Source organism: Corylus avellana, chromosome 8, assembly GCF_965113065.1.
Source record: "Corylus avellana chromosome 8, dhCorAvel1.hap1.2, whole genome shotgun sequence".
In the NCBI taxonomy this organism is placed as follows: Eukaryota; Viridiplantae; Streptophyta; class Magnoliopsida; order Fagales; family Betulaceae; genus Corylus; species Corylus avellana.
In genome coordinates this window covers 17819781-17832205 of record NC_142497.1, presented here as the reverse complement: position 1 = coordinate 17832205, position 12425 = coordinate 17819781, and the positions used below count along the sequence as shown (strand labels likewise).

The following is a 12425-nucleotide window of genomic DNA, read 5'->3' as shown; positions in this document are numbered from 1 at the left end:
AATATGTTTATGTTTGTGTTCCTTGTTTGGGATATCTATTCTAAGGCTTTTTAACAATTGGGTTTTCCTTGATTTTCATATTTATATTACTTTGGGTTATGAATTTTTTTTTTTTTTTTTTTTGAGAAGAATAGAGTGATTTTTATAGAATAAAAACCAAAATTAAGAACATCGCTCTACAGAGATAATATCCAAAATACAATGGGGGACTTCCTCAATAAGGCCTTGTTCCGCGGTGAGACAAAGAGCTTCTTTCGCAAGACAATGTGCTGCACCGTTGAGATGTCGTCTAATATGATTGACCTCCCAGCTTTGTAGACTACTTAACACCCCTCGAGCTTCCTCAATAATATGTCCATAGTGGCTCCAACTTCTGTCATCTTTCCTAAGTACCTGCACCACTTGAAAAGTATCGTCTTCCAAAACCACCCTGTAAAACCCAAGCTCACGACATAGATGGACTGCTCTCAAAGCCGCAATTGCCTCTGCAACATCTGGCTCAATAATATGATCTCTAGGTGACGATAAAGTTGCCAAAACCTCTCACATCCCATCTCTATCACACCTATACCCATCTTCATTCTATGTTTATCCACAACAACATCCCAATTTACTTTAACAAAGTCATTATTAGGAGCTTCTTATCTGAAATCGTTTATACTCCCCCTAATACCAATTCCCTATTTCCGAGAATTTGCTTCGCGATATGCCTCTAGCGACTCCACAACACACCTAACCACTGTGCTAGCCGGGCTGATTTTATTCCCATAAACAAAGGCGTTACATCATAACCATAATTGTCGAGCAATCACCGCCATGAATTCCATATCCTCTTTACTCAAAATTCTTAGAAGCTCCTCTTATATAAACATAAATTCCTCATGATTGACACTTCTTTTCTGAATGTGTTTATCACACCTGCTCCATATATCCTTTGAGGCCGGACAACTCCATAGAACATGCCCCATGGTTTCCGCCTCTATACAACAAATTGGGCATAAAGGGTCCTATGTGATTTTACGTCGATACAGATTTGACTTCGTAGCTAGAGCCTAGAGCATTATGGCATGCTCGCCACATAAACATGTTCACGACATTAGGAGTATTCATCTGCCATATCTAACTATGTGTTTTTATTTTTTATTTTTTATTTTTTTATGCTGGTAGTATTTGGGTTTTTTTAGGTACTCTTTACATTTTTTTTATATGAGCTCATTTTGGAGCAAGCCCAATGTGGTATATCGCAACCTATATACTTGTTAAATAGTGCATATTTTGATGCCAAAAAAGTACATAAAAGGCCAAAAAGGGCAAAATAAGCCAAAAACTGAAAATTGGACCAAAAGGCACAAAAAAAAAAAAAAGTGGAAAAAAACATTTAAAGTGAGCCAAAAAAAAAAAAGCCTAATTCTCAAATTTGGCCCAAAAAGAAAGCCCAAACAAAGCCCAAAAAAACGGTTAGTAAAAAAAAGCGGTTAGCCGGATGTGGTTAACCTCTAACTGAGCAGTTAGCGGAAGCGGTTAGTAAAATGTACTAACCGCTTAAGCGGTTGTGGTAAGTAAAATGTACTAACCGCTTAAGCGGTTGCGATTAGCGGTTTTAGCCATTAACCGTTAACCGCAACCGCATGATCACCCTTAATTAGATTTGTGATTCATTTCATAAAAAAAAAAAAAAAAGATTTATGAGATCCACTATTGACTTATGTAGAGTCCACATAAGTTCATAAATCCAATAGTTAATTTGTAAGATGATATGGGAGAATATTGGCAAAATATTGACACCAATCATTTCTCATTATAAATTTATTTAAATATACTTGCTTATTGTAATTGAATAATTTTATTAAATTTATAATAATGACATACTTATTAGGGAGATCAAATGGTTGAAATCTCCCCATTTCAAGTAAAATTGGTAGAAATCATTTCATAATTCATATTTATTTTTACCAAAAAATCTAGTTTTAACAATAAAGGGTAAAGTCCACGTACTCCCTCAAACTATCACCCAATTGACAATGTCCCCTCAAACTTTCAATTATAACAATGTCCCTCCCCAAACTATCAAAACATTGTCAATGTCCCCCTCCCCCCCCAAAACTAGCAATAAGACATAAATGCCCCTATAAATTTATCAATAAGACAAAAATACCTCTATAATTTTTTTTTAAAAAAAGATTTTTTAAAAAATGAAAAATTTTAATTTAAAAATAATATTTTTTAAAAAAACATTTTTTTAAACTAAAATTTTTAATTTTTTAATTTTTTTAACTGAAATTTTTATTTAAAAAAACAAATTTTTTTATTTAGTTTAAAAAAAAAAGAAAATTTTCATTTTTTTTTTTTAAAAAAAAATTGATTTTTTTTTTTAAAAAATTTTTTTTTCTTATAAAATGAATTTTTTTTAAAAAAAAATTGCCCACCGCTTGGATTTTTTTTTTTTTGTTAGTTTTAGGTTTTTTTTTTAGAAGTTTTAGCATTTTTGTTTTTATTTTACTATGAGTAATTTCGTCATTGGGGAGAACATTGACAATTTTTGGTAGTTTGGGGGGGACATTATCACAATTGAAAATTTGGGGAGAACAATGTCAATTGGATGGTAGTTTGTGGGAGGTATACAGACTTTTTCCAACAATAAAATTGGTGATCTCCATTTCACTTAAAATAGAGAAAATCTTTATCATAAATGTACCGGTGTTTCGTCTAAATAAGAATGAAAATACAACAAGAGGAAATTATTTACAGTTGCATCAATTTGCTTTAACTTATAAAACCAGCTTAAAGCTTATTTTTGGATAACTCAATCGTTTAGGGTTGAGTTTCAACCAACCAATACTACCCGCAAAATGACAATCTTAAATTTTGTTTGTTAATTGTTAATGTGTTTTGAGAAGTGTTCTCATACTATATAAATGTGAAAATTATTATTATTATTTTTTAAAAAATTATTATTTAAAAAAAAAAAAAGAATTTTTTGTGTTTTAATTGTTTGTTAATAAAGACAACAAAAAAAAAAAAAAGTAAAAATTTTAACAAGAGAGTCCTAAATTATGTGGGGGAGGGGCGCGGGTCTTCGATATTAAAAAGGTAAAATTGTCATTTTATATATATTTGAATAATTTTATCCTGATCGGCTCCTCTTCAATCAATTTAAAGCCATCATAGTGGTTAACCCTCGGTGTTCCATGTAAGTTATTGCCCATTTAAAGCTGTTGGAAATTAATAAGCCAAGTAATTAATGAAATGCCTTAATCACAAATTTTTTTTTTTAAAAAAAATTAATGAAATGCCTTAGCAGTGGATTAATAAGCTAAGTAAGTCAAATATTACATAGGCCCCTTGTTAAATGTGGGGATCTGATTTGGTGAAAGAAAGGCCAAATCTAAGTCAAATCTTTTCTTTTTATAAGTCAGTCAAATCTTTTTAAACACCCTTCTTAATTATGAAGCAATGATTTGCGTAACAAAGGTCTGCATCTTAGTCAAATCTTTATATGCACCGTTCATGTCATGATTATATAGATCTGATTTAGTGAATCAAGGGCCTAGCTGGTGAAGGTTGGCTAGAGCTCACCTCGGCCAACTCCAATGGCTCAGACTCAACCCATGGCTAGCCCGAGCCCTAACAAATTTCAATACTTTTAAAATATGTTTGAACTTGTGTTAAAGAGCTTAAAAAAATATTTTTAACGTTTAAGAAGTCATGCCAAACAAGAGTTTGGCTGTTTGGTACAAAATTCCATTTAGTTGGTTTTGGAGACTCAGTATTGAGGGCTTAGAGGTGGGTATGGGTGGTAGGCGTTGGGTTAGAACAAATGAAAAAGTTCATGGAATTGACTTGAATTAAAAATACAGTTTTTTCATCTTTGTATTTAGTGTTTTTATCTGATGTCTCAAATTTTTATTGAAGGTGTAAAATGAGATTTTATACTGCATTCTAATACAATAAGCTCTATTTTTAAAAAACGCACAATTTTAAAAGCTAAACTGTGATTTTAAAAGTCAAACTGCAATTTTGCTAAACACTTAACTACCTTTTTAAGAATCACGTTTTTCAAATTGTACATTTTAAAATTGCATTTTTTTTTTTGAAATAAACCAAAGACTAGTGCCCAAAAAGTTATTATTAATTATTTTTTCTAGAGCCATCAACGATCATTTCATCTAGGCCCATTGGGCCATGTAACTGTGAGCGGGGCCGTGCCCCCAAAGATACCACAACCACAGGCACCCGCGAACCTCTTGAGCTTCGTCAGAGGCAGGTATAAATATCTGTCAGTCAAAGTTGTGAGAGCTTCGCTTTGATCTCTCTCTTCCGCTTACTCTGTATGTCTCTTCCATTCACTATCTCAGCCTCTCGTTTTCTCTAATTATTGTACCACTTGCCTGAGATTTAATATTTCCAATTGATGATGCGAAGATTAGAATTGTTCTTCGTTGATGAGAATTATTACTTTTTTCTGTTTTCAGTTTCTTTTCGTCTTTGTATTTTCTTTTTGTTTTGCTTAGTAGTGCGTTTGGTTGCTAGGAAAAGGTAGGAAAACACGTGTTATCCATGAAAATCAGGCAGTATTAAGATTTAAGTGGGAGCTATATGCTCTTGGTTTGATTGGCGCTGTCCTGAATGATGGATTCGTCAATTCGTGCTGTACTGGTGCTACATGGAACGAGTTAGGTCATGCTGTGGGAATAACAAAATTATGCTTCATTTTTGTTCAGATTTCAGCGGTGGGCCAGTTAATATAGACCACTCAGTTCCTATGTCATCATGTGCATTTTCTTTTCATAGTGTATAAGGTTGGGAGTTGTAGAAGATGGTGAGGCTCATATGATAATGAGAATGATTGAAAAGCAGTATTTCTTGTTGTGATAAGGTTTTGTTTGCAAGGCTTTTTTTCGGTGTCCGCGGCCATTGTTTTTTCCCTAACTTTATTATTTTTCTTTTCTTGTGATTTGTATCATGTCAAGGAAATCTTTTTAGTTGTTGTTCAACCCATAGTAAAAGCTGATGAACTATGATTCTCATTATCATTTTCATTCTCTGTACTTCGACCTTACGAAAATTTTTTTATGTAGCATATTAAAGGAGAAAAAACTTTTTTCACCTTTATACAAAGGAAGGATGAAGATGAGATCTGAAACCATGTCCATATTAATGGCAGTTCCCTTTGGATTTTGTAACTAATGAGTGTCCATGTTAGGGTGAGGAAGCCAATCTTGCAACTGTTGGGCTTGTATGTTGGGAATCACTCTGGGTGTTAATGTACGAAATTGACCTGCAATACATTGTATTATATTTTACGATATTGTATTACTCGTACTATAAGTCACTGGGTGTACAAATTGTACAGGCCCATTTATACATATCAATGATTCATGTTGCAACCATCTGAATTCTGATGGTTCTCCACTTGTGAAAAATCTTCTTAGTAGTGCACCCCTCAATCATACTGCTAATGATTCAAATATACATGAGTTGTCGCATAGGCTTCATTTCTACTTCTTCTCTATTACAAATAGTTATCTAGTTTTAAACATGTTTTTAAATTTTCTATTTGTAGAACAACTCTGTGAACTTGGCCTTGAATTACGCTTTGCTAATCAATGTTGTGATATACAAGATCCACATATGGTTTAGGTCTTTCAGACAGGTCATAAGATTGGATGCCTTTTTGAATTTTGCTTCATTTATGTTCCTTTCCATTTTCAGAAGTGACAGTTTGGTGCTTCTTTGATCTCCTTATAGTTCTGGCACTCTTGACTCGGGCATACTTCTCTCTCTTGAGTTTGTTGGTTAGATTTTGTTTTTTAGAGTAAGTCAGTCTTTGTCTTATCAACTTGGGAAACAAACTACTATATCTTTTAGCAGTATTGATTTTGTGTCTTTTATATCTTTTGATTTATTTATTTTGACATTTATGGACTTATAGGGAATTTTGCTTGTTTGTTATTTTTTTTTTTGGATGATTTTTCTTCATATACAAGAATTTACCTTTTGCATAATAGATTCGAACTTTAAAAAATTTATTAGAAATCTAATAAGATGGTCAAAATTTTCTATTTTTTTTTTTTAAAATATTTTGTAAATCTAGCATTCTTCAAGAAAACAAATATCAGTAGATTATTGATTAACGTTGCATAACAATCCTTAATTATCTTTTTTTTTTTTTGGCCTATTTTTAATAATTTATAGGTTTATTCAGCACATATTTTGTGTTTTTTTGTTTGATGTAATTTTTTTCCTTCCTTTTTTTTTTTTTTTTGTACTTAAAAAACCTCGAAGAGTAATTATTAATTATTTTTTCTAAACCCCTTAAACGAATTCATTTCATCTAGGCCCAGCTAACACTGTCCGTACAAGTTTACAACGGAACGACAATAGTGTGAGAGCTTTGCTTGATCTCTCTCTTCTACTTCCATTGATCGCTCTGTAAGTCTCTCTCTTCACATCCAGTATCTCAGCCTCTCAATTTCTCTAATTATTGTGCCATTTGCCTAGGATTTAATATTTCCAATTGATGGTGCGAAGATTCAGTTTGTTCTTCGTTGATGAGAATTATATTTTTGTTTTGTTTTCTTTCTTTCTTTGTTTGTATTTTATTTAGTTGTGCGTTTAGTTGCTTGGAAAATATAGGAAAACACGTGTTCTCCATGAAAAACAGGCAGTATTAAGTGGGAGCTATATGCTCTTGGTTTTACGAGTGAGGTCATTCACAATCTATGGACAGCCAAACACACTCTCTTTGATTTCATTGAGTAGAAAATATTCAATTTTCTCCACAGAAAAGGGTTTGTAAAGGAAAAATTAGGAGAAAGTTTCTGGGTGGTTGAATTTGATCACTTCAATAGAAGTGTACAATGTTTCAGATACGGCATTTGAATCACATGAGAGAGAGTTTAGAGGATTGAGCATTATCTTTTAGCAAATTGTGGGTAGGATGGTGCCCCTTGTTCTTGGTAGGAAACAAGTATTTTTTTTGTTTGAATTCCATTACAATCAATCAATCATGTTTTGGTGGGACGGTATCTAGCTTTGAGGGTCAGTTGGGTTATAGGGATGCCTTCCTGAGAGAGTAGGGAGGGGGTGCCACCACTCCCCTCCTATCCTTTTTATCCTGCTGTAGTGTTTAGATTGGTTAAGGTGGGCTCTTAAGACGGTTGGTTTGAAATAACTGAATATTTATGGAGTGAGAGGGTCATTGCTGTAGCAAGGTAGAGAAAAGGGTAGCTAAATTGTCAACCAGAAGGATGGGTACTCTTGAGTACCAAGATGTTAGAAACATGCTATGTTTTTAGAGTTAGACTGATGGTTCATTCTCGGTCTGGACTGGGATGCTGGTGGGGGGAAGAACTTTTAAGAAATAATGCTGTGGGAATAAGAATATGTTGCTTCATTTTGGTTCAGATTTCTGCGGTGGGTCAGTTAATATAGTCCACTCAGCTCCTATATTGTCCCATGCACTCTCTTTTCATAGTATATAAGGAGGGGTTAGAGGGTGGGAGTTGTAGAAGGCAGTGAGGGTCAGATGATAATGAGAGCAGGGGCAGAACTTTGTTTGCAAGTGTTATATTGTTCGATTGTGCTTGTGCATGGGCTGGGGAGAATGAAGCATTGCTGAATACAAAATGTAGAAAGGGGAGAGATCGATGCAGATGGTAGAGGGAGAGAGGGGGTAAGTTTGGTAACATGTTTGGTAAAAGGTAGTACTTTGTTGGGGAGGGGGGTTAAGTGCAATTTACCATTCTATTCTTGTGAGGATTTTTTATTTAGATGGTAACATGGTTGGTAAAAGGCTTAATTGGGGAGGGGGTTAAGTGCAATTTACCTTCCATTTTTGTGAGGATGTTTTATTTGTCATGCAAATTGCTGTTGAAAACCAAGTGTGCTTCTCCAAGACTTGTTTTTCTCATCAGAAAATATTCAATTTGACTCGTGTAAAATGTTATGTAGGTATTGAAATTATTGTGGAAAATTTAATCAAATTGTTGTGCACAATGTTTTAGATACTTATGGAAGATAGAAGAGTGATTGGAATATGACTTATTTAACATTGGCTTACCTTGGCTGCCACAAGGCTCCAGCTTTAAGCTAATGAAGGAAATTGTATGGCAATGCCATCCAGAAACTATGAAGCTCGACCACTAATTCACTTGGATGTTTATTTGACCAGGAGTACACTGATATCAACATAATGAGAAGATCTGGAGCCGATGACAAGATTCTGAGCTACAATGATGTTGTACTTAGACGATCTGATTTGGACATTCTGAGTGGCCCATATTTTCTCAATGACCGAATTATCGAATTCTATCTCAGTTATCTTTCTTCAAGCTATCCTGCTAATGACATCCTACTTGTTCCGCCTTCAATTGCTTTCTGGATAATGAATTGCCCAGCTGTGGAGTCTCTTGAAGATTTTCTTGAACCTCTTCATTTGCCTGACAAGAAGCTGGTAATATTTCCTGTAAATGACAATGATGATGTGAGCAAGGCCGAAGCTGGGTCTCATTGGAGCTTACTTGCATTTGAGAGAAATGCTAACACATTTGTTCATCATGATAGCAATAGAGGGATAAATAAATGGCATGCTAAACGACTATATAATGCTGTTGTTGGATTTATGAGTGTTTGCAATTCAGCATCAGATGCTAGTTATCTTGAATGCACTGATTCACCACAGCAAGTGAACGGTTATGATTGTGGCTTATATGTTACATCCATTGCAAGAGCTATATGCAGCTGGCATGGAAGTGGTGAAGCCAAAGACAAAGATGAGTTGTGGTTTTCCGCTGTGAAGGAGGAAGTCACTCCATCAACTGTTGCTGGGATGCGAGGTGAGATCCTGAGCCTTATCAGAGGTTTAATGGCCACGAAGTGAAGTCTGCCTGCTGCAAAATGAGGGTATGAAAGAGAGGAGATATTTGGGAAAGTTCTTCACCGCAGTAAGTTGTTCGTTACTCTGAAACTCGAAAACAATCTTAAAAACTACAAATATTTGATGGCGGCTTTAGATTTGTTCGTTTTTACTTCTGTGGGAGGGGTTGTGGGGGTGTAGGATACCCATGTAGACTCTCGTTGGGATAGCCGATTGCCACTACATCATATGCATAGACTGTAAAATTGTTGTGTGTTTAATGAACACATGATGAAACACAAGTTCCCTTTACCTGCCCTAAAATGTTTAGGCTAATACATGAAGTTTGATGTAAATAACTTTCTGACTTCTGTTTGTAGTTTTGAAATATAGTTGGTAAATGGAAATGGATAGAATGGATGTGATGTTGAATGTAGTTGAAATGGAATTTCAGTATTGAATGATGGTGGGCCTCTGTTTAATAGACCAAATCAGTTAGCCTTACTAACCAACTACCAGAACCCAACTATTTATATAGATCCTACAGACTATTTATATGGATCATACTACTCCCATTACATTATTATATGGATCCTATTAAACCCATTTCATTTGAGGCTGTGATAAATAACTTCTGAAGTTTTTAGGCGGTGATAAATAACTTTGAGCGCATCTCCCTTCAGCATAACTCCACAGCCATCCAAGCTGCTAGTTCCTCAGCCACGGACGGATTCGAGGTATATTGTTTTGTTCCACATATTGATGCCAACACTTGTCCTTCATGGTTTCTAGCTATGATCTCCACACCCCATCTTCTTTAAATTTGGATTCAGCCGCATCCCAATTTATTTTAATCATTCCTTCCCAAGGCTTTTCCCATATTACACACCCATATTTGATTTTCCTATATTATGAGAATTGATTATCCTATATTATGAGATTTGGTAAATTTCTATGTTAGAGCATATTTGATTATCCTATATTATGAGATTTTGATTGTAATCTTGTTATCATATTTGAAATATGGTAACCTAAAAGTAGAAGATTACAATTAAATCCCATAATATGCATTCATGCGAGTGTTGGGGGTTACCATAATGATATGATATGAACGAACTTTAAATCTGGTAAGATTCCAACTAATCAAAACAAAAGTGGTTATTATTCAATATCAGAAATAAATAAATAAATTCATGCACATATTGATGCAGAATAAGATTATTGGAGTCCTTCAAGATTGTTAGAAGTTATTATTTTATCTCTGTTGTTATCTTTCTAGTTGTTGTTCTATCACTTATTAGTAACTTTAATTATCTGCTACTTTCCAAACAATGCACAAAATACCAAGGGAGAACAATAATACAGGAAAAAAAATGCCATTATTGTAAAAGACCTACTATTTTAATAAAAAGGGGTGGCTTTAAACAGTCAATAACAATAGAGTAATGCTAGGTACCATATTTTTATCCTCTTAAAGTTAATGTGGCTTTTAAAATCACCATTAAATTTTAAATGAATTGTACTTGAATTTTAATCTAATGGTGATTTTGAAAGACACATCAGTTTTAAGAAGATTTTAAGAGGATAAAAATATGGTACCTAATATTACTCATAACAGTATGTCATATATATAATAATTTAAGAACAAGTGATCACTAGCCAATTGTAAACAATAGACAAAATAATAGGTGGTGTTCATGCCCTACATATATTTAATGATGTCAAAGTTTTAATCATCACTAAGCTGATAATGAAACAAACATTGAAAATTAGAAAAACCAAAAGAAAAAAAAAAAAAAAAAAAAAAAGCATTAGGGCATTGTAATCCAAAAACATGTATATATTAATCCACCAGCCACCAGCTATGTTTGGAGAAATCTCAGATCAGGCTAAATCATCACTAAGATAATCATTCAACAAAACACTAAGATGTAAAGGTACATTCTACAAACTCCTTTATCTCTGGGATCCTTAATGAGAGTAAACTAAAAATATTGACACCATACTATCATGTGATCAATGCAATCACTTCAGACATGAGCAAATTCTCCAAATTCAACAAAAACGCACATAATTCAACAAGCCTTAAGTAAAGAGCAGCGTACAAAGAGCTATGAAGAGTCCACCATTGCGTGCATTTTTTGCGTCGTTCAGCTTGAAACAGTGGGCCAAGTCCTATATATATTGCGGACGTGTATGCAACCTTCAACAATTATCTTATTTGCCAATGACGCGTACCTGAGAATGGGTTGTAACATTACTCTTAAGAAATACTTTCTTGTGAAAAAATGAAATATTCTTGAGTGTACAAGCTAGCGCTTTGTTTCGATTGCTTTACGAATGTCATACCAAACCCTTTCCTGGCCTTCTCATTTTCAAAACCATATCTTCATATGAAAGTTCCCACCATTGCCATCGAAAATGAGAAGGAAACGGTTTGGAATGACATTCATAAAGCAATCAAAACAGTTCAAGCAAAGCGTATGTGCACACAAGAATATTTCATTTTCTCCGGGAAAGTAATTGTCAAGATTAAAGTCCAAACAAATTTTCAGCTACGGGTCACTAGTAAACAAAATAATTGTTAAAAGGTTTCGTATGTGTCCGCAGTGTAGAACTTAGCCTACTCTTTCAAGCATTTTGCTACGAAACCCATATCCAATCCCACATCGGTTTGCATAAAAGAAATATTAGGCTTACAAAATATTTTACAAAAAATATTCTTATTAAGTAACGTGGCACAATATAATTACATTTTCTAAAATTTAAATTCAACTCATTTTCACTCGTTTTGTGCCATGCCGGCCACTTTGTAAAATATTTTGCACCATAGCATCATATCCCTCTTTGCATAAATGAGGCCGTGACTTCCCCCATATATATATATATATATATATATATATGGATGACAAATTGGAAAAGGGAATTTGCAGAGAAAAACAAAAGAGGAATCGCAGCAAAACAAGAGAGAAGAAAGGAAGCTTGAAGCAAGGAAGAGCGAGTTGGGAGAAAGAAGAGGGTCTTTGTCAGTAAGTTTTGAACGATCTGAAGTTTTTAAATCCAGCGAAAATAAAAAATGAAAGTCATTTAACAAATTTTCTTTTATTTCTAAATTTTAATATTGAAAAAAAGTACACATATCTCCTTTAAACTATTATTTTACTGTTAATATTTTTTTAAAACGACGGACAAAATGTCAATATCCCCTAAGAACAAAAATATCATTCATAAAATTAAAAAACTCTTCAAATTATTTGTTAAAAAACTAAAAACTAAAAATTTATATATATATATATATATATATATATATATATATATATATATATATATAAAATTTTAAAACGAAAAAAAAGAAAAAAAAAATCCAATTTATATAGATTAAAAAAACATTTTAAAATTTAATTTTTTTAAAAAAAAAATTTAAAATTTTAAAAAAATTCTTTTTTTTTTTTTGCTAAGTTATAAAGATATTTTTGTATGATCACTTTTGTCTTTTTGTTGGCTTTAAAATGTTAGGAACCATATTTTTATCTTCTTAAAGTTGATGTGACTTTTAAAATCACAATTA

The 12425-nt window shown here is 33.3% G+C and overlaps 1 protein-coding gene across 1 annotated transcript; it reads left to right on the top strand.

Moving 5' to 3' along the window:
* Window positions 1-4226: 4226 nt before the first annotated feature.
* LOC132164127 (Cysteine proteinases superfamily protein) lies at window positions 4227-9293 on the top strand. The gene is made up of 3 exons (XM_059574554.2): window positions 4227-4328; window positions 6339-6432; window positions 8174-9293. Exon 3 carries the CDS (start codon window positions 8195-8197, stop codon window positions 8879-8881), a length of 687 nt encoding a protein of 228 aa, XP_059430537.1. The 5' UTR covers window positions 4227-4328; window positions 6339-6432; window positions 8174-8194; the 3' UTR covers window positions 8882-9293.
* Window positions 9294-12425: the final 3132 nt, after the last annotated feature.

Bases quoted from the DNA above. Each gene is read 5' to 3' on its own strand.
- LOC132164127 (XM_059574554.2), top strand. From the start codon at position 8,195: ATGAGAAGATCTGGAGCCGATGACAAGATTCTGAGCTACAATGATGTT.